Source organism: Strix uralensis, chromosome 33 (assembly GCF_047716275.1).
Source record: "Strix uralensis isolate ZFMK-TIS-50842 chromosome 33, bStrUra1, whole genome shotgun sequence".
Classification (NCBI taxonomy): Eukaryota; Metazoa; Chordata; class Aves; order Strigiformes; family Strigidae; genus Strix; species Strix uralensis.
This window is the reverse complement of record NC_134004.1, coordinates 2990698-3010538: the sequence shown is the minus strand read 5'-3', so window position 1 is coordinate 3010538 and position 19841 is coordinate 2990698. Positions and strand designations below refer to the sequence as shown.

Here is a 19841-nt window from a genome sequence, read left to right as displayed (position 1 = left end):
GGGGCAGCGCTGGGAGCTGGGGGGGCCCCCCGGGGGATTAAAGCCCTCCTGGCCCAGAAGGGCCCTTTTGTCCGGGAGAAAAAGGGGCCTCAGAGCCTGCGTTAAGCGGTTAAAGAGGATGAGGGGGCTTAGGGGGGGCAGCCGAAGGCCGTGCCTGCCCCTACACCCACGCTTTATTGCGGGGGGGTGGGGGGGGGATCCGGCAGCGCCGTTATCTGCTGGGCCCAGCCGTGGCGGCCGAGGGGGGGCGCGGGGGGGGGGTCAGGAGCAGGGGGGCTGGAGCTGCCCCTTGTAGACGTACTCGAGGGCGGTGGCGATGGTCCGCATGTCCAGCTCGATGCTGCGGGCCCAGTTCTCCACGTCACCGATCTCCTGCCGGGATTTTTTTTGGGGGGGGGGGTGTCAGGGAGCTGCTGGCGGGATTGGGGGGGTCCCCACCTCACCCCCCCACTTCCAGCAGCTCCGCGGGGGGGGTGGCTGGGACCCCACACCAATGACACCCATGGGGCTGCTCCTCCGCCTGTCCCAGAGGGACCCCCCCCATTCCCACTGCAGCAAGACCCCCCCCAAGCCTTGTGGCTTATTTTTTTTTTGGGGGGGGGGGGGGGACACACCCCACCTTGAGGGCCTGGTTGAAGTTCTCCACCATGGTGATCCACTGCCCCGTCTGCTTGGCGAACTGGGCCGCCTGCACCTGCAGCGTCTTCACCTCGTGGTCCAGCTTCCGCTGGTTGACGTAGGCCTGGGCCACCCTGGGGGGGGGGGACACGGCGGGGGGGACATCGGTGGGGACACGGGGGTGGGGGGACATCAGTGGGGACATGGAGGGGGGAGGATCAGGCCGGGGCCCTGAGGGTGTCCCCAGGGACGGGGTGGCTGTGGGGGGGGGAGGCCAAAGCACTGGGGAGGCATTAGGGGGGACTGGGGGAGGGGTTGGGGGTCTTGAGGGTGGGGGGAAGGGGTCAGGGAGTCAGGGGGGTTCCCTGGGAAGGGGTTTTGGGGGGGGTCCCTGGCTGGGGAGGGTTTAGGGGTGCCGGGGGGGGTCCCTGGCTGGGGGTTTTGGTGGGGGGAAGTGGCACCAAGGCTGGGGGGGGGAACCCTAGATGGGGTCTTCAGGGGTAAAAGGGGCTGGAGGGGCTTCGGGAGGGCCCAGCTGGGGGTTTAAGGGGGGGGGCTGGGGGTTTTGGGAGTCCCTGGGCGGGGTTTGGGGGGTCCCTGGGTGGGGTTTTGGGGTCCCTGGGCGGGGTTTGGGGGGTCCCTGGGAGGGGGATTTGTGGAGAAAGGGGCTGGGGGTTTGGGGGGTCCCTGGGCGGGGTTTTGGGGTCCCTGGGCGGGGTTTGGGGGGTCCCTGGGAGGGGGATTTGTGGAGGAAGGGGCTGGGGGTTTGGGGGGTCCCGGCCGGGGCCTCACCCCACGTTGAGGTGATCGACCAGGGCCTCGGTCAGGCGCGTGGCGGCGGCAATGGCCTCCCTGCGCCGCCGCTCTGCGGGGGGGGACGCGGCCGTGAGGGGCGCCGGGACCCCGACCCGCCCTGCTCCCCCCGCCGCCGTGACGTCAGCAGGAGGCCGCGTGAGGTCAGCGTGCGGGGCGGTGACGTCACGCCCCACCCTGACGGCCACACCCCCCCGTCCTTAAACCGCCATGGTTCCCCCCTCACCACCGCTCTTGACGGACAGCGCCGTCAACCAATGGGATACCCGCCCGCGCGGCCCCCCGCGGTGAGCGGCAGCTCCCGCCGCCAATCGGGGCGCCCCCCCCGCCTCGCGGGGCGGTGCCGGTCGCCATGGGGACGGGGGGCGGGCTCACCCTGCAGCTCCCGCCGCTCGCTCTGCCGCGCCTGGTGCTCCTTCAGCAGCCGGGACAGCATGGCGGCCGCGGCCCCGCCCCCTCACGTGACCCTGCGTCACCGCTGCGTCACCGCCACGCCCACGGCGGCCTGGAGGGGCCACAGCGTCCGGGCAGGGCCTACGGGAGGGATAGAGGGGCCCGAGGGGTCTATAAGGGCCTTGGTGGGGGCTATAGGGGCCCAGCTGCCAGCCCCAGGGGGCTATAGGGGCCTGGATGGGGGATAGAGGGACCTGAGGGGTCTATAGGGGCTTTGATGGATGCTATAGGGGCCCAACTGGGAGCCCCAGGGGGCTATAGGGGCCTGGATGGGGGATAGAAGGACCTGAGGGGTCTATAGGGGCCTTGATGGGTGCTATAGGGGCCCAACTGGGAGCCCCAGGGGGCTATAGGGGCCTGGATGGGGGATAGAGGGACCCAAGGGGTCTATAGGGGCCTGGGTAAGGGCTGTAGGGGCCCAGCTGGCAGCCCCAGGGGACTATAGGGGCCTGAAGGGGCTACAGGGGCCTGGCTGCTGGCATGAGGGGGCTGTAGGGGCCCACAGAGTCTATAGGGGTTTGGGTGGTGGCCTTTGAGGGTGACAGGGGCACATCAGGGCTATAGGGATCTGTTAGAGGGAGTGAGGGGCTATACGAGCCTGGCTGGGGGGGGGCTCTGGGAACCTGGCTGGAGGTGTGGGCACCTCTGGGTGCTATAGGCGTCTGTGGGTGCTATAGGGGCCTGGCTGGGCGTGCGGGGGGCTATAGGGGTTTGTGCTGGGGGAATGTATGGCTGCTCTTCCCGAGATCTCACCCACTTCCTGGCCACGGTGGGGCCAAAACTGGGGCTAAATCTCAAATAATCCCGACTCATCCTTGTCGGGGCATCCCAGCGTCAGGTGCGGGCGCCCGGGCTGTCCGTGTGCCAGGCCCTAATGAGGGAGGGGGCTGGTGGCCAGAGGAATGAGCTGGCCAGAGGTGGGGGGAGCTGGCCACGCTCCCGGAACGCGGCTGCTGCCAGCGAAGCGCACGATGAAAATTAAATTGGCCTGCGGAGTGCCGGAAGGGTGAGCTGGCAGAAATGCCGGGATGCGGCTGATCTCACTGGCCGTCATCAGCCCGAGGCTCGCGATGAGGCTGGGCCGTTGGCCGGGTGCCCGCTGGCCGCAGCCGAGCCGAGTCAGGAGGAGGAGGAGGAGGAGGAAGATCTCGTCATCCCCTCGGGTTGGGCAGGGCAAGGGAGTATGAGGAAGGCGAAAAGAAAAGGCTGGTGCTGCGGGGAGGGGGCTGCGGTGGTGCGGGTCGGTGCTGGCAGGGAGTAGGCAGGGCGCGGGGTGCAGGCAGCGCCCGGTTCTGCCTCCGCCACGTTGACTGTTTCTTCTCCATCTCCCCTCAGGACGGTCCTGGCGGGGGCTCACGGCATCCGCTCCGCATCCCAGCCGGCCTCTCCCCGCGGGTTCAGCTCCTTGTTCCTTCACTGTCCCCCCTCCCGCCGAGCTGGTGACCTGGAGCAGCTCCGGCCGCCGCTCCAGGAACTCGAGGATAAAGCGTGGCCAAAGATAAACCAGTGAACGGGTAAAAATAACCCCAGTTTACGCCCCGCACGCCCGGCCGATGCTGGCCCGCTCCAGTTACACAAACCAGTTCTTGGCTGCAGGAGCCCCGGAACCCCCGGGGGGGGCAGAGGAATTTATTTCGCTGTTCCCATCGTTAGCTGACGAGCGAGCCGGGCTAACGGGGGTGCTGTCGGCCTTGGGGTGCTCGGGGTTCACCTACGCTCCTCCCTGCGCCCCGGCTTGGCCTGTGGCGGGGTCGGCGGCTCCCGGTTTGGGTGTATCGGGGGGGGGTTTGGTGTTCGCAGGGATAACTGCCGGCAGCTCCCCCGCCCGCGGGAGCCCCGGGACGAGGCACCGCTCCCAGAATCGCACCAACCCAGTTCCTGCCCTTCCTTGCGCAGGAATGGAGCTCGCTGCCCTCTTGGGGACCTTTGCTGGCGGCGGCCGACGCTGCCGTGGGCACCCGCGGGAGCTCACACCTCTCCCGGGCGCTGGCTTGGGCCCGGCACGCGCCAGGGCTGGGCCTCGACGTCCCTCGCTGCCGCCACCGCGATGCTCCTGGGTTCAGTTGAGCCCTTCCCGGGGCTCAGGGCGCTGGCGAGGTGGTTTGGTGCGAATGGGAACCCTCCCAACAAGGAGTTTTCTTCTCCTGGCGCACAAATTGCTGCCGACCCCCCCTTTTCACTCACCCCCCAGCCCTGAAAACCCTCGTGCTCCGTGGCTGAGCCACCAGGAAGGGTGGGCCAGGCCGGGGGGGGAGCGCTCAGCTGGAAGTTGGCCCTTGCACCCCAAATAAAATTCTCGAGATGGCGTGAGGGGGTGACAAACGCGGCCGCGACGCCCAGGCGCCCGCTGCCTGCCCGCTGCCTGCCCGCTGCCTGCGCCTGCCCCCCTGAAACCCAATCGCCGGCAGCTGGTGCCGGGGTGGGACGAGGCCGTGAGGCCCCGGCAGCCCCGCGGTGGGACGGGGCCCGTTGGTTTGGGGTTGGAAATCCCCGACCCGCTGGGCTGGGGGGGGCCGGGCTGGCGCGAAGCCGCAGCTGCCGACTTCTCTGGGTCCCCCACGGCCGGAGCTCCCCACCCCGGGGACGCTGCTGGGGTTTGGGTCGGATTGGGGCAAAACAAGGTGGATTTGGGGGCTTGGCTGAGCGGCGGGTGGCAGAGCCGGCTGGGGACACACGCCAGGGTCCCGTCCCCTCTCCCCCCCCTCGCGGGCACCCTGAAGCGTGGGTCGGAGGTTTTGGGGTCCCCTCTGTGCTGAGGGACGGTGCCGGGGGGGCCCGAATCGTGTTTTTAGCCAGATGGGCGCCCACCTCCGCCCGGCCACGACCACCCCCCGTTCTGTTTATGCTCGGTGCTGCCGTCGGCGTCTGCGCGGGGAGGGGGGGGCGGGGGGGGGCGCTGAGCACCCCCCGGGGAGCCGGGGCTGTTCCCGTCCTCCGCTCCCGGGCAGGGATCGGCCCTTTCCCACGGCGGGAGCGCGACGGCGGGAAGGGGTTTGGGCTGCGAAGAGAGGAAAGAGCGTGGGGAGGGCTGGAGGGCGGCCAGGGACGAGGCGGGGGGGGCGCGGACCCTCTGCTCTGCGTCCCCCCCAAATGCAGGGCCGGCCGGCAGCGAGGAGGAGGAGGAGGGGATGAAGGGCTGTTCCTGCGTCCAGCGCGGGGCTGGAGCTCGTTCACGCGGCCGGGGCGGCTCTGCCAGCTCCCAAATATCTTCACAGGCCTTTGGAGAGTGGTTAAAAATAGCCAGAGCTGGAAAATATGACAGCCCCCCCCCTGCCCCCCCCCAAAAAAAGCTGCTTTTTGGGGCACGGGGGCCCTACTCGAGCCACAACTACCCCCTTGGGACCCGGCCCCGCTGCTTGTGGGGTCCCACTGGGCCGGCACCGACGGCCCCCCCGGGGGGGCGCGCAGGTCCTGCTTGTGCCGGGGGGGTCACTCGTCTCCCAGCCCCAGGGCGGAGTGGTTGGGGGGAGCGTGGGGACGGCCCCAGGGGTTTTTGGGGTCCCCCCCCAGAGCGGCGGTGCCGGCTGTTGGGGTGTCGCTGCGGGTGACAGGGGTTTGGGGTACGGGGGTGCTGGGGCGCTGCGGCGCCGGGGGGGTGCAGCGCCCCCTGCGGGGGGCAATGTGGGGTGATGGGTGCGGTGCCCAGCGATGTGGGGTGCGATGTGGGTGCAGTATGGGGTGGTGGGTGCAATGCCCCATGTGGGGTGCAGTGTGGGGTGCCGTGCTTCATGTGGGGTGCAGCGGGTGATGGGTGCGATGCCCAGTGATGTGGGGTGCGATGTGGGGTGCTGTGCCCCATGTGGGGTGCAGTGGGGGTGATGGGTGCAATGGCCAGCGATGTGGGGTGCTGTGCCCCATGTGGGGTGCGATGTGGGGTGATGGGTGCGATGCCCGGCGATGTGGGGTGCGATGTGGGGTGCTGTGCCCCATGTGGGGTGCAGTGGGGGTGATGGGTGCAATGGCCAGCGATGTGGGGTGCTGTGTCCCATGTGGGGTGCGATGTGGGGTGATGGGTGCGATGCCCAGCGATGTGGGGTGCCATGTGGGGTGTCATGTGGGGTGCTGTGCCCCATGTGGGGTGCAGTGGGGGTGATGGGTGCAATGGCCAGCGATGTGGGGTGCTGTGCCCCATGTGGGGTGCGATGTGGGGTGCTGTGCCGATGTGGGGTGCGATGCCCCCTGTGGGGTGCAGTGGGGTGATGGTGCCGTCCCCGGCCGTTCGGGGTGCGCCGCCCGCCGCAGCCCGTCGCGGGGGGGTCGGGGGGTGCTGCCGCGCTCTGCCCCCCCGCAGTGACACCGGGGTGACCCAGCCCGCGGCGGGCGGGGCGGGGGCCGAGCTTCCCCGGCCTCCCCCGCTCCTCCTCACCGTGGAGGGGCGGGGGGGGGAGCGGCGGCGGGAGCGGCGGGATGGCGGGGACCCGGGGGCTCTGGCTACCGTGGCTGTGCCTGCGGCTACTGGCGACCGCAGCCTTCAACCTGGACGCCACCAGCACCCTGCTGAAGGACGGCGACAAGGGCAGCCTCTTCGGCTTCGCCGTGGCTCTGCACCGGCAGCTCAGCCCCGAGCCGGCCGGCTGGTGAGTGCGGGGACACGGCGGGGGGGATCCGGACCCCCGGACGGCGGGACGGGGGGGGGGCGGGACCCGCGGACCCCCCCCCCCCCCGCTGCACCGTTGAGCGCGAATCCCGCCCCGGGTCGGGTGCGTGTCCCCCGCACCCCCCGCCCGCAGCCCTGTGCCCCCTCCTCAGGGCTGGGTGTCCCTCCGCCCCCCCCCCCGAGTTGGTGGGGACCGACAGCCCGGGGTGTGTCCGGCCCCCCCCCGCCGCGGCTCGGCGCTGCTGCCCGTCACGGTTTTGGGGTGCCGGGCCCCGAGGGGACGGGCGCGGGGACCCCCCCGCCGGCGCTGCCACCGCCGCTGCGCCTCGGTCATTCCGCGGGAGCCGGTGACGGGGAGCGAGGGGGGAGGTGGAATTTGGGGGTGATCGATGCCCCCAGCGCAGCCTTGGGGTGCTGGGGCAGATGCCCCCCCCCCGCCAGGCCCCCCCCAGGCCGTGCCCGCCGCCTCCCCCGCGCCCGCTGGCCGCTGAGCTGGCAAACGCCCACCCGCCGCATGCCAGGGCGGCCACTGGCCACTGGCCACCGCGCTCCGGGTCCCCTGTGTCCCCCACTGACCCCAACCCCTATGGTGGCCTCCGGGGGGGGGCTCTGGTGCTGGTGGGGGGGCTCGGGGACCCCCGGAGCGGGCAGCTCTCGGGGTGCCGTCGCCTGTGTCTCCCCACCCACTCGCAAGGCTCCGGCCGTGCTCCCCCCAGCTTGTGGCCACCGTCCCCTCACCAGGCCGGTGACACCGGCCGAAGCCCCCCCGGCCCCCACAGCCGCCCTCTCCCCCTTTTCGACCTCGGTGGGGGGTTGGTTTTGCCCCCCCCGGTGCCCCCACGCCCGGGCAGGTGTTTGCGGAGCCACCAGCCCCGCACCGGTGTCCCCCCCCCGGCAGCGGGTTTGTCCCCGCGGTCCCCCGGCAGTGCCCGGTGCCCCGGCGCGGGGGGCACCCCTGGCTGGCTCCCTCCTTTTTTGGGCATGTTGCTGCTGGGTTATTTTGGGTGAATTCCAGTTTATTTTTACCGGCTCTGCCTCTCGGCCCCCCCCCGGGGCTCCCTCACATCCTGAGGCCACCGTCCCCCTGGGGAGAGGGGCTGGGGGTGGCCGCGGGTGCCCCATGGCCACCAGTGGCACAGAGGAGCGAGCCCCATCCCCTGGGGGACCCAGGGTGGGGGGGGGGGGTCTGGGTGGGGGTCAGGGTGCCCCCAAACCTGCTGCACCAAGAGGAGGGAGCAGGCAGGAGTCGGGGGGGGGGGGTCTGGGTGTGCGTCACCTCCTGCGCCCCCTCCCCTGCCCACACGTGCACCGAGCTGCGGCTGAGGCCTGGGAACGGCTGCGCTGGGCCTGGCACCGTGAAATCGGGGGGGGGGGGCACGGGGGGGCGCGGGGACAGCTGCGCGGGGGCAGCGGGGACGGGGATGTTTGGGGGGGGTGTAGGGGGGGGGTGAGCCCGGCAGCACGTGTATGTGCAAACCAGCGGTGCCTGTGCACGGCCGGGGGGGTGGGGGGGGTGTCGGCCCCCTCCTCCCTAGCCCCGTGCCCTGACGGGGGGGTCCCCCCCACCGCAGGCTGTTGGTGGGGGCCCCCCAGGCGCCGGCGCTGCCCAGCCAAGGCGCCAACCGGACCGGGGGGCTCTTCGCCTGCCCGCTGACCCCCGAGCCCTCCGACTGCTGGCGGGTGCCCATCGATGAGGGAGGTGAGTGCGCCCCGGGGGGGGTGCGGTCGTTGTGGGGGGGCCCCCCTGGGGGTCCTGGCGGGGCTGACGCTGCCCGTCCCCCCCAGTGGACCCGCAGCGGGAGAGCAAAGAGAACCAGTGGCTGGGGGTGAGCGTGAAGAGTCAAGGTGCCGGCGGCAAGATCGTGGTGAGCCCCGGCGCGGGGCGGGGGGGGGGGACAGCGGTGAGGAGGTGGGGGGTCCCCCTGCACCGTCTGACCCCCCCCCGACTTCCCCCCTCTCCCCACAGACCTGCGCCCACCTCTACGAGGCGCGGCACCGGGTGCGGCAGCCGCTGGAGACGCGGGACGTGATCGGCCGCTGCTTCGTGCTGAGCCAGGACCTGCGGGCGCGGGACGAGCTGGACGGGGGCGAGTGGAAGTTCTGCGAGGGGCGGCCGCAGGGCCACGACCGCTTCGGGGCCTGTCAGCAGGGCCTGGCCGCCGCCTTCAGCCCCGACCAGCGCTACGTCCTCTTCGGGGCCCCCGGCACCTACAACTGGAAGGGTGAGGGGCGGCCGGGACCCCCCCGCCGGCGGGGGTTTGTGTGTGGGGGTGCGTGTTCCTGCCCGGGCGGGCGTGCAAGGTGTGAGCGTGTGTACGGGGGGTGTGCGAGGTGTGAGTGTGTGTATGGGGGGTGTGAGAGTGTGTATGAGGGGTGTGCAAGGTGTGAGCGTGTGTATGGGGGGTGTGAGAGTGTGTACGAGGGGTGTGCGAGGTGTGTGTGTGTGTGTATGGGGGGTGTGAGCGTGTGTACGGGGGGTGTGCGAGGTGTGAGTGTGTGTATGGGGGGTGTGAGAGTGTGTATGAGGGGTGTGCGAGGTGTGTGTGTGTGTATGGGGGGTGTGAGCGTGTGTACGGGGGGTGTGCGAGGTGTGAGTGTGTGTATGGGGGGTGTGAGAGTGTGTATGAGGGGTGTGCAAGGTGTGAGCGTGTGTATGGGGGGTGTGAGAGTGTGTACGAGGGGTGTGCGAGGTGTGTGTGTGTGTGTATGGGGGGTGTGAGCGTGTGTACGGGGGGTGTGCGAGGTGTGAGTGTGTGTATGGGGGGTGTGAGAGTGTGTATGAGGGGTGTGCGAGGTGTGTGTGTGTGTATGGGGGGTGTGAGCGTGTGTACGGGGGGTGTGCGAGGTGTGAGTGTGTGTATGGGGGGTGTGAGAGTGTGTACGAGGGGTGTGCGAGGTGTGTGTGTGTGTGTATGGGGGGTGTGAGCGTGTGTACGGGGGGTGTGCGAGGTGTGAGCGTGTGTATGGGGGGTGTGAGAGTGTGTACGAGGGGTGTGCGACGTCTGTGTGTGTGTGTATGGGGGGTGTGAGCGTGTGTACGGGGGTGTGCAAGGTGTGAGCGTGTGTATGGGGGGTGTGAGAGTGTGTACGGGGCGTGTGCAGGGTGTGTGTGTGTATGTACAGGGGGCGTGCAAGGTGTGAGCGTGTGTACAGGGGGTGTGAGCGTGTGTACAGGGGGTGTGCGAGGTGTGTGTGTGTATGGGGGGTGTGAGCATGTGTATGGGGGGTGTGCGAGAGGTGTGTGTGTATGGGGGGTGTGAGAGTGTGTACGGGGAGTGTGTGAGGTGCGTGTGTGCATACAGGGGGTGTGCGAGGTGTGAGCGTGTGTATGGGGGGGGTGAGAGTGTGTACGAGGGGTGTGCGAGGTGTGTGTGTACGGGGAGTGTGTGAGGCACGTGTGTGTGTACGAGGGGTGTGCGAGGTGTGAGCGTGTGTATGGGGGGTGTGAGCGTGTGTACGGGGCATGTGCGAGGTGTGTGTGTGTGTGTGCGGGGGGTGTGAGTGTGTGTATGGGGAGTGTGAGGTGTGTGTGAGCGGGCAGGTGCCTGTGTGCTGCGAGGGCGCGGTGGGTGGGAGCATTTGGCTGCGGGTGTGAACACGGGCGTGAGCACAGGTGTGAACATGCTACAGGTGTGAGCATGTGTGTGAGCACACGGTGTGAGCATGTGTGTGAGCATGTTCTGGGTGTGATCATGTGGGTGTGAGCACGCGTGTGAGCATGTGTGTGAGCACACTGTATGTGTAAGAACGTGTGAACACGCTGTGGGTGTGAGCACATGTGTGAACATGCTACAGATGTGAGCACGTGTGTAAGCACGTGTGTGAGCACGCTGGGTGTGAGCACGGGTGTGAGCATGTTCTGGATGTGAGCATGGGTGTGTGAGCACACGTGTGAACATGCCACAGGTATGAGCACATGTGTGAGCACGTGTGCGGGACCACGTGTGTGTGAGCGTGGGTGTGAACATGTGTGTGTGAGCACACGGGTGTGCACACGCCGTATGAGTGTGCGTGGGGGGGGTGTGCACAAGCGTGTGCGCGGGCACATACCTGCCCGATGTGCAAGCACACGCGTGTGTGTGTGTTCGCGCTGTGGCTGGGAGCACACGCGTGTCCCTGCGTGTACAAGCGTGTGTCTGGATGCCCACACGTGTGTGCCCGTGTCCGTGTGTCCGGCTGCCGGGCGCAGCGCCGGGATGGGGCTGGGGGGGGGGGGGGGGTGTCACTTCCAGCGCCCCGTTGTCCCCCGGCAGCAGGAGGGTCCCCGGGGTGGGGTCCCCAGGGGGGGCCCCCCCTCACCCCCCCTCGCTCCGGCAGGGAACCTGCGCGTGGAGCTGCTTAACCAGAGCTCCCTCGACCTGCTGCGCTACGACGACGGCCCCTACGAGGCGGGGGGCGAGAAGGACCAGGACCCCTCGCTCATCCCCGTGCCCGCCAACAGCTACTTGGGTACGGGCCCGGCGGGGCGCGGCGCGGGCCCGGGGGACCCCCCCATGTCACTCCTGGGGTTCCGCCCCCCCCGCCTGGCCCCCGCCCGCCCCGGCCGCGGTGCCCCCCTGACGCCGTCCCTCTCTCTCTCCTTCTCTCCCGCGCGGGCGCGGCGCAGGGCTGCTCTTTGTGACAAACATTGACAGCTCGGCCCCCGACCAGCTGGTCTACAAAACCCCCCAGCCTGGCGAGAAGGTGCCCGGCGCGGCCGGCGACGTGGCCCAGAATAGCTACTTGGGTTCGTAAGCGCCGGCGGTGACCCCACGTGCCGGCGTCCCCGTGTGCCAACGTCCCCGTGTGCCGGCATCACCCTGTGCCGGTGACCCCATGTGCCGGTGTCCCCGTGTGCCAGAGTCCCCACGTGCCGGCATCACCCTGTGCCGACATCCCCGTGTGCTGGTGTCCCCGTGTACCAACGTCCCCGTGTGCCGGTGTCCCCGTGTGCTGGCATCACCGTGTGCCGGTGACCCCATGTGCCGGTGTCCCCATGTACCAGCATCACCATGTGCCGGTGTCCCCACATGCCAGTGTCCCCACGTGCTGGCATCGCCCTGTGCCGACATCCCCGTGTGCTGGTGTCCCCGTGTACCAACGTCCCCATGTGCCGGTGTCCCCGTGTGCCAACGTCCCCACGTGCCAGCATCGCCCTGTGCCAACACCCCCGTGTGCTGGTGTCCCCGTGTACCAACGTCCCCGTGTGCCAGTGTCCCCATGTCCCGGCATCACCATGTGCCGGTGACCCCATGTGCCAGTGTCCCCGTGTGCTGACGTCCCCGTGTGCCTGTGTCCCCATGTGCCAGCATCACCGTGTGCCGGTGTCCCCACGTGCTGGTGTCCCCGTGTGAGAGTCCCCACGTGCCGGCATCACCCTGTGCCGTCATCCCCGTGTGCTGGTGTCCCCGTGTACCAACGTCCCCATGTGCCGGTGTCCCTACGTGCTGGTGTCCCTGTGTGCCAGAGTCCCCATGTGCTGGCATCGCCATGTGCCAGTGTCCCCATGTGCCAGTGTCCCCATGTGCCGGTGTCCCCATGTGCCGGTGTCCCCGTGTGCTGACGTCCCCGTGTGCTGGTGTCCCCGTGTCCCCCCTCCCCAGAGCCGTGTCCTGTGCCGTGTCCCCCCCATGTCTGTGGACGGGAGGGGGATGAAGAAGCTCCCGCACAGCCTCGGCCGGGCCCTGCGAGCGCACACGTGTGCACATGCGTGTGTCACCCTGAGCACGCGGCGTCGCCCCCCCCCGCCTCTGTGTACACGCACGCACCGAGCGCACCGCACACACCCCCTTTGCACACACCCCCCCCCGCACGCATCCCCCCCCCCGGCTCCCTGTGCACACCCCCTTGCACACTCCCGTGGCTGTCACCCCCCCCGGCCCCCCCCAGAGGCAGCGCCCCCTCGTCCCCATCCCTGTCCCCGTCCGTGTCCTGTCGCTGTGCCAGGGCTGCGGGGGGGGGGCACCGCCAGGCTTGGGGGGGGGGGGCCACAGAGCCTGGTGTAGCCCCCCCAGCACCCCCCCCCTTCCCCGTGCTCTTCCCTCCGGAGGTGTTCGTGCATGGGGGGGTGCACGGTTCTCACAGGGGGGGCTCGGGGGGCCGCGTGGCTGCCGGGGGGCTGCGGGGGGGCCGCGCACTGCAACCGCTGCATGTGGGGAAGGGGCTCCCGGCCCCCCCCCCCGCCGTGGATGGGGCTCTGCCGCTCTCTCTGCAGCTTGGGGGGGGGGGTGATTCCAACCCCCATCCAGCTCTGCTCCATGTCTTGCTGCTCTGGCCCCAAAATCTTCCCTTCTCTCCCCAAAATCCTGCCGTGTGGGGAGGGGCTGGGCCTTGCTCACCCCGGCAGCCTCTGCTCCCCCTTGGCTTCCCCAGAGCTGGGGGGGGGGAGCACCCCACAGTCCTGCCCCCCCCTCCAGCTGCAGCCGCTGCGTCCCAGCAGGGAAACTGAGGCACGAGCAGACACCCCCCCGCCCCCCCCAAATCCCAACAGACCCCCCCAACCTCACCCCAAAGCCTGGGGGTCCCCGAGGGGCGACGTCCCCCCCCCCCCCAGGGCTGAGCAGAGAGAGAGAGACGGACGGACGGACGGACGGCGGGTGTGGGGGGCCGGGAGCCGGGGGGGCGCCGGGGGCTAAACCAGGCACCGATACCTGCCCCCCCCTTTTCACAGGCTTCTCGGTGGACTCGGGCGCGGGGCTGACGCGGAGGCGGGAGCTGAGCTTCGTCACCGGCGCCCCCCGCGCCAACCACACCGGGGCCGTCGTCATCCTGCGCCGCGACAGCGCCAACCGCCTGGTGCCCGAGGCCGTGCTGCCGGGCCCGCAGCTCACCTCCGCCTTCGGCTACGCCGTCGCCGTGCTCGACCTCAACAGCGATGGGTCAGTTTTGGGGTGTGTCCCCCCCCCCCGACACTCCCCCCAAATCCCCTGACGCGCCCCCGGCCGTGCCCCCGCTCTCGGTGCCGCCGCAGCAGGGCCCTGGCTCGCTGCGGGCTGATGGAGCCGCTGTTCCCCCCCCACCCCGCAGCTGGATGGACCTGGTGGTGGGGGCCCCCCACTTTTTTGAGCGCAAGGAGGAGATCGGGGGGGCCGCCTACGTCTACATCAACCCGGCGGGGCGCTGGGACTCCGCCACCCCCCTCCGCCTCAACGGCACCCGCGGCTCCATGTTCGGCGTCGCCCTCAGCGCCGCCGGCGACCTCAACCACGACGGCTTTGAGGGTGAGGGGTTTGGGGGGGGGCTCTGGGGTCCCCGTGGGCTGGGACAGAGCCTGTGTCCCCCACAGAGGGGCCTGGGAGGGGTCTCGGGCCCCCCCACTACCTGCCCTTGTCCCCCCAGACCTGGCCGTGGGAGCCCCCTTCGACGGCGCCGGCAAAGTCTACATCTACCACGGCAGCAACCTGGGCATCGTGGCCAAGCCGGCACAGGTGAGGGGGAGTGGGGCCGGGGGGTGCATTGCCCGTCACCCCCCCTCGCTGCCACCGGTTCCTGATGTCACGGGCACCTTGTCCCCAGGTCCTGGACGGGGAGGGCGTGGGGGTGACGGCTTTCGGGTACTCCCTTTCGGGGGGGCTGGACGTGGATGGGAACCTGTACCCTGACCTGCTCGTCGGGTCCCTCTCGGACACCGTCGTGCTCTACAGGTGAGGGCCCGTGTCCCCCCCCCGAGCATCCCCCCCCTCAAACCCTCCCAGGGCATCCCCTATCCCCAGGGGGTCCCTGGGCATGGCCGGGGGGGTGCCGGGAGCAAGCGCTGTGTCTGCGCAAGACTCGGGGTGCCCTCGCCGGGGGGGGCCCCAAGCCTGGCACCCCCCGTTTCTCCCCCCGGCAGGGCCCGGCCGGTCGTCCACGTCTCCAGGAACGTCTCCCTGCTCCCCCCCAACATCGACCTGGAGCAGAGCAACTGCCAGCACCAGGAGGGGGTTTGGTGGGTGCCCCCCCCGTCCCCTCCCCTCCCTGGGCACGAAGCCGGGGCACAGCCGGGGTGGGGGGGGCCGCCCATCTCACCCCGTGCCCCCCCGCAGCGTGGACGTCCGAGTCTGCTTCAGCTACACGGCCAGTCCCGCCAGCTACAGCCCCCGCCTGGGTGAGCGCCGGGGGGGACGGCCAGAGGGGGGACGGGCACCCCCCAGGGTGGGAGGGGAGGAGAGGGACCCCCCGGGACCCCCCCCACGGCGCCCGTCCCTCTCCCCCAGTGCTGGAGTACGTGTTGGATGCCGACACGGACCGGCGGCGCCTGGGCCAGGCCCCCCGCGGCTCCTTCCTCGGCCGCCGGCCCTCGGACCCCGAGCACCAGTTCTCCGACGCAGTGGAGCTGCCGCGGCAGAACGCCCGCGCCTGCGTCCAGGCCACCCTCCGGCTCCAGGTGGGGCCCGTCATCATCCTCATCCCCATCTTCATCCTCAGCCCACCCTCATCCCCATCCTCATCCTCACCCCCATTCCCATTCCATCCTCATCCTCATCCCATCCCCATCCTCATCCTCATCCTCACCCTCATTCCCACTCCATCCTCATCCTCACCCCCATCGTCATTCTCATCCTCATCCTCATCCTCATCCTCATCATCACTCCCATTCCCATTCCATCCCCATCCCCATTCTCATCCTCACCCCCATCTTCATCCTCATCCCATCTTCATCCCATCCTCAACCCCATCCTCACCCTCACCCCCCTCCCCATCCCCGTCCCCCCTCCTCACCCTCTCCCACCCCTCCCGCAGGATGACATCCGGGACAAGCTGCGCCCCATCGCTGTCACCCTCGCCTACGGCATCCGGGGAGCCGGGCCCGCGCGGCAGAGCCGGGGGGCCCCTCAGCAGAGTGGGGGGGCCCCGCGGAAGAGCCGGGGGGCCGCCCTGCCTCCGCTGTCCCCCGTGCTCAGCCCCCAGCAGCCCAGCAGCCACCGCACCGAGGTGGGGACCCGCTCGCCTTCCCCCGTCCCCCACCCCTGCCCTCCCCGGGGGGCTGCCCGCAGTGTCCCCATGTGTGTGTCCCCCCCGTGTGTCCCCCCCAGGTGCATTTCCTGAAGCAGGGCTGCGGGGACGACAAGATCTGCCAGAGCAACCTCCAGCTCCGCTTCCAGTTCTGCGCCCGCCTCGGGGACGCCGATTTCCAGCCCCTGCCCCGGTGAGAGGGGCCGGGGGTCCCCCGGGTGTGTGTGGGGGTGTTGGGGACACCCCGAGGGGGGGCTGACAGCGCCCGTGTCCCCAGGGGCGCGGATGGCACCGCCGTCTTCGCCATGAGCGACCAGAAGGACGTGGCCTTGGAGATCCACGTCACCAACCTGCCCTCGGAGCCGGCCGAGCCGCAGCGGGACGGGGACGATGCCCACGAGGCCCTGCTCACCGCCACCTTCCCCCCCGAGCTGCCCTACTCCGCCCTGCGCCCCTACGACGGCCGGACCCCCCCGGTGCGGCGGGGGGGGGGTCGGGGGGGCTCTGGGGGTGCTACCGAGGGGGTGGTGGGCAGAGGGATGGGGTGGTCTGAGGGATGAGGATAGTGCTGGGAGGGTGGGATGGGGATGGTGCTGGGGGGAAACAGGGGTGGGGGTTCGGCGGGGGGGGTCAGTCGTGGGGGGGCTCTCAGAGTGGGGGCTCAGCTCTCTGCCCCCCAGGACAAGCCGGTGGTTTGCCTCGCCAACCAGAACGGCTCGCAGGTGGAGTGCGAGCTGGGCAACCCCATGAAACGCGGAGCCCAGGTGGGTGCAGCGCCCCGGCCCCCCTCAGCCCCCCCCAACACCCCCCCCCGGGCCCCAGCCCTCACCCCTCTGCCCCCCAGGTGCGGTTCTTCCTCATCCTCAGCACCCTGGGCATCACCATCCAGACCACGGACCTGGCGGTGGAGCTGGCCCTGTCCACGTGAGCCCCGGGGGGGTCGGGGTCCCCCCTTGGCTCCGTGCAGGAGCGTGTTTGCAGGGGGGGGGCGGGGTTTGGGGTGATGCCCCCCCCTGAATTTCCTCCCCCCGCTTCTCCCCAGGATCAGTGAGCAGCCGGGGCTGCAGCCGGTGGTGGCTCGCGCCCGCGTGGTCATCGAGCTGCCGCTCTCGGTGACGGGGTGAGTGAGGGTGAGGAGGGGGGTGTCCGGGACCCCCCCACGCCTTAGGGCCGCCCTGACCGCCCCCCCCGGCTGTCCCCACAGCGTGGCCGTGCCACCCCGGCTTTTCTTCGGCGGGGTGGTGCGGGGGGAGAGCGCCGTGCGGCGGGAGAGCCAGGTGGGCAGTGCCGTGCGCTTCGAGGTCACGGTGAGTCACCCCAAAACGCGGCGGGGGGGGCAGAGGGGGGCGTGGGGGGAGGACAGGGGGGGCTCATCTCCCCCCACTGCTCCCTTTCCTGCACTGGGGGGTCTGGCTGGGGGGTGGGGGGGTCTGGGTGGGGCGTGGCTGTGAGCTGGGAGGCCCGTGTTGCCCCACTCACGCCGCCGTGCCCCCCCCCCGCCCCTCCTCACCCCCCCCCCAGGTCTCCAACCGGGGTCAGTCGCTGAAGACTCTGGGCTCGGCCTTCCTCACCCTCCTCTGGCCCCACGAGATCAGCAACGGGAAGTGGCTGCTCTACCCCCTGCACCTGGAGCTGGTGACCCCCCCCGGGCAGCAGCGGGCAGCCTGCAGCCCCCCCGCCAACCCGCTGCGCCTGGCCCTGGTACCGCCACGGGAGGGGGGGGCGCAGGGAGGGGGGCGTCGGGGCTCGGGGGGGTCCGTGCTGCCCCCCAACTCCATGTCCGACCTTCCCCCCCCGACCACCACAGGACCCGTCAGGGGAGGTTGACCCCGCCGAGGCGCCTGCGCCGGGGTCCTGGTGGGTGCCGGCACCTGCAGAGAGGAGGAGGAACATCACGCTGGTGAGGGGGGGCTGGGGTGCACCCGCTCCTGGGGTGCTGCTGCTTCTGGGGTGCCCCTATTCCAGCGCACCCACTCCTGGGGTGTCCCTGCTGCTGGGGCACTGCTGCTGCTGGGGTGCACCCGCTCCTGGGGTGCCCCCATTGCCCGGGAACACCCACTCCTGGGGTGCCCCTGCTCTTGGGGTACATCTGCCTCCGGGGTGCCCCCATTCTGGCACACCCACTCCTGGGGTGCCCCACCCCTGGGGTGCACAGCCGGGGTGACCCCCCCGTCCGGCAGGACTGTGCCCAGGGCACCGCGCGCTGCCTGGCCTTCCGCTGCCCGCTGCAGAGCTTCGAGCGCGCCGCCGTGCTGATGGCCCGCGGGCGCCTCTGGAACGGCACCTTCCTCGAGGTAGGACGGGACGGGGACAGGGGACGGGCCCCCCCAAAACAGGGACGGGCCCCCCCCGAGACAGGGAGGGGGCTCAGCGCGTCCCGCGCCCCCGCCGCAGGAGTTCCTGGCCGTCACCTCGGTGGAGCTGATCGTCCGCGCCAGCGTCTCCGTCACCTCCTCCATCAAGAACCTGGTGCTGAAGGACGCCTCCACGCAGGTCTGGGCCCCCCAGAACCGCCCCCCGACCCCCCCTCCCGGCCCCGCGGCCCCCTGACCCCCCCTCCCCTCCCCCAGATCCCCATCTCCATCTACCTGGACCCCGGGGCGGCGGTGGCCGGCGGCGTGCCCTGGTGGGTCATCCTGCTGGCCGCGCTGGCCGGCGCCCTGGTCCTGGCCCTGCTCGTCTTCATCCTCTGGAAGGTGAGAGACGGGGACGGGGCCCTGCGCCGGGGGTGTGTGTGTGTGTGTGTGTGTGTGTGTGTGTGTGTCACCCCCCCATGGCACGGGGTCCCCTGGGCGTGCTGTGCTGTGTCACCCTGTGCCATGCCATGTTGTGCCGTGCCGTGCCACCCCGGCTCTGCCACGCCAGCCCAGCCGTGCCACGCCGTGCCACCACAGCCGTGCCATGCTGTGCCACCCCGGCTCTGCCTCAGCACCGCAGCCGTGCCACCCCAGCTGTGCCGTGCCACCCTGGCTCTGCTGTGCCACTCCAACCGTGCCACAGCACCGCAGCCGTGCCATGCTGTGCCACCCCGGCTCTGCCACAGCACCGCAGCCGTGCCACCCCAGCTGTGCCGTGCCACCCTGGCTCTGCCACACCAGCCCAGCCGTGCCACAGCACCTCGGCCATGCCATGCCATGTTGTGCCACGCCATGCCGTGCCACCCTGGCTCTGCTGTGCCGCTCCAGCTGTGCCACAGCACCCCAGCCGTGCCATGCTGTGCCATGCCATGTCACCCCAGTGCTGCCACCCCAGCCCAGCCATGCCACGCCAGCTGTGCCACAGCACCCCAGCTGTGCCGTGCCGTGCCACCCCGGCTCTGCCACGCCACCCCAGCCTGGCCTTGCCCGGCCTCACCCTCTCACTTCCTCCCCAGTGCGGCTTCTTCAAGCGGAGCAGCCGAAAGTCCCGCTACGCCGCTAACTATTACCGGGCCCGCCTGGGCCTGCAGCCCTCCGCGGCGGAGAAGCAGGCGCCAGAGGGCGAGCGGTAACGCAGGGCTGTCCTGCCCCGGCCCCGGCGGGCCACGAGCAGGGCTGGGAGGGCTGGTGGCCACCCTGCACAGGCGTGCGAGGGCCGGCAGCGTGCCGAGGCGGAGGGACGAGGCGCTGGGGCGTCTGCGTGCGGGTGTGCGAGGGTTTGTGGACAAGCGAGGGGTTTGCCGTGCCGGCGTGTGGTTGTGTGAGGGTTTGCCGTGCTGGTGTGTGTGTGTGTGCGAGGGTTTGCCATGCCGGCGTGTGGTTGTGCGAGGGTTTGCCGTGCTGGTGTGTGCGTGTGCGAGGGTTTGCCGTGCTGGTGTGTGCGTGTGCGAGGGTTTGCAGTGCCCGAACCGGGACGTGCGAGTGCCGGTGCAAAGCGCTTTTGGGGGCAGTTTCTGGGCGAAGCGCCGGTGCCGTGGGCTCGCAGAGCCGTTCCCGACGCCGAGGGGCGTCCCCGCGGGGCCCTGACCTGCCGGTCCCCCGCAGTTGGGTTTCTTCCGCCGGGCGCGCGCCGCGCCGCCGGCCGTGCCGCAGTACCACGCCGTGAAGATCCCGCGGGAGCAGCGGCAGCAGTTCCGCGAGGAGAAGACGGGCACCATCCAGAGGAAGGAGTGGGCCGCCAGCCTGAGCGAGGCCAGCGACGGCCACGTCGCCCCCAGCTCGGCGTAGCCCCCCCTGGCCCCGGGGACAGCGGCACGGGACACTGGACATGGGACCCTCCTCCCCGGCCCTGGGGAAGGACCCTCTGGCACCGCGTGTGGGGAGGCACACGCGTGTGCCGGCGCACGCCTGCCTTAGACGGGCGCACGCGGGACCGTTTGCACCGGGACGGGGCCCGTTGGCCCCGCGGGGGGGGGCTCGGCCCCACGGTGATGCTCAACCCAATAAAGGGAACAGCCCCTCCGCAGAGCCCGTGTCCCTTCCTCGGCCTGGGGGTGTCGGCCATGATGGGTGTGGCCGTTGGGAGCCGC

The 19841-nt window shown here is 70.7% G+C and overlaps 2 protein-coding genes across 7 annotated transcripts; one reads left to right on the top strand and one right to left on the bottom strand.

Annotated features, from left to right (window-relative positions):
- Positions 1-101: 101 nt before the first annotated feature.
- Positions 102-1918, bottom strand: BLOC1S1 (biogenesis of lysosomal organelles complex 1 subunit 1). Its single transcript, XM_074854007.1, has 4 exons — positions 1807-1918; positions 1411-1483; positions 620-752; positions 102-372 (listed from the first exon to the last, which is right to left on the bottom strand). Exons 1-4 carry the CDS (start codon positions 1865-1867, stop codon positions 262-264), a joined length of 378 nt encoding a protein of 125 aa, XP_074710108.1. The 5' UTR covers positions 1868-1918; the 3' UTR covers positions 102-261.
- Positions 1919-6174: 4256 nt separating this feature from the next.
- Positions 6175-19777, top strand: ITGA7 (integrin subunit alpha 7). Of its 6 annotated transcripts, XM_074853876.1 has the most exons (27): positions 6175-6461; positions 8053-8180; positions 8267-8346; positions 8448-8703; positions 10799-10930; positions 11088-11207; positions 13131-13338; positions 13487-13680; positions 13799-13887; positions 13976-14103; positions 14292-14387; positions 14485-14546; positions 14656-14825; positions 15182-15373; positions 15475-15587; positions 15672-15870; positions 16075-16158; positions 16239-16318; positions 16437-16514; positions 16599-16701; positions 16916-17095; positions 17202-17294; positions 17575-17688; positions 17789-17887; positions 17965-18090; positions 18768-18880; positions 19357-19777. In XM_074853876.1, the coding sequence occupies exons 1-27, from the start codon at positions 6292-6294 to the stop codon at positions 19415-19417; spliced, it is 3468 nt and encodes a 1155-aa protein (XP_074709977.1). In that variant the 5' UTR covers positions 6175-6291; the 3' UTR covers positions 19418-19777. The 6 variants fall into 6 exon arrangements, with proteins under 6 accessions (XP_074709977.1, XP_074709981.1, XP_074709980.1 ...); XM_074853880.1 differs by lacking the exon at positions 10799-10930; XM_074853879.1 differs by lacking the exon at positions 11088-11207.
- Positions 19778-19841: the final 64 nt, after the last annotated feature.

Coding starts and splice junctions, on each gene's coding strand:
- BLOC1S1 (XM_074854007.1), bottom strand. CDS start 1,867: ATGCTGTCCCGGCTGCTGAAGGAGCACCAGGCGCGGCAGAGCGAGCGG. Junction 1,484..1,806: donor CGAGCGGCGGGAGCTGCAGG/GTGAGCCCGCCC, acceptor CCCCCCCCGCAG/AGCGGCGGCGCAGGGAGGCC. Junction 373..619: donor ACTTCAACCAGGCCCTCAAG/GTGGGGTGTGTC, acceptor AAATCCCGGCAG/GAGATCGGTGACGTGGAGAA.
- ITGA7 (XM_074853874.1), top strand. CDS start 6,292: ATGGCGGGGACCCGGGGGCTCTGGCTACCGTGGCTGTGCCTGCGGCTA. Junction 13,339..13,486: donor CTCGACCTCAACAGCGATGG/GTCAGTTTTGGG, acceptor CCCACCCCGCAG/CTGGATGGACCTGGTGGTGG. Junction 15,871..16,074: donor ACGACGGCCGGACCCCCCCG/GTGCGGCGGGGG, acceptor TCTGCCCCCCAG/GACAAGCCGGTGGTTTGCCT.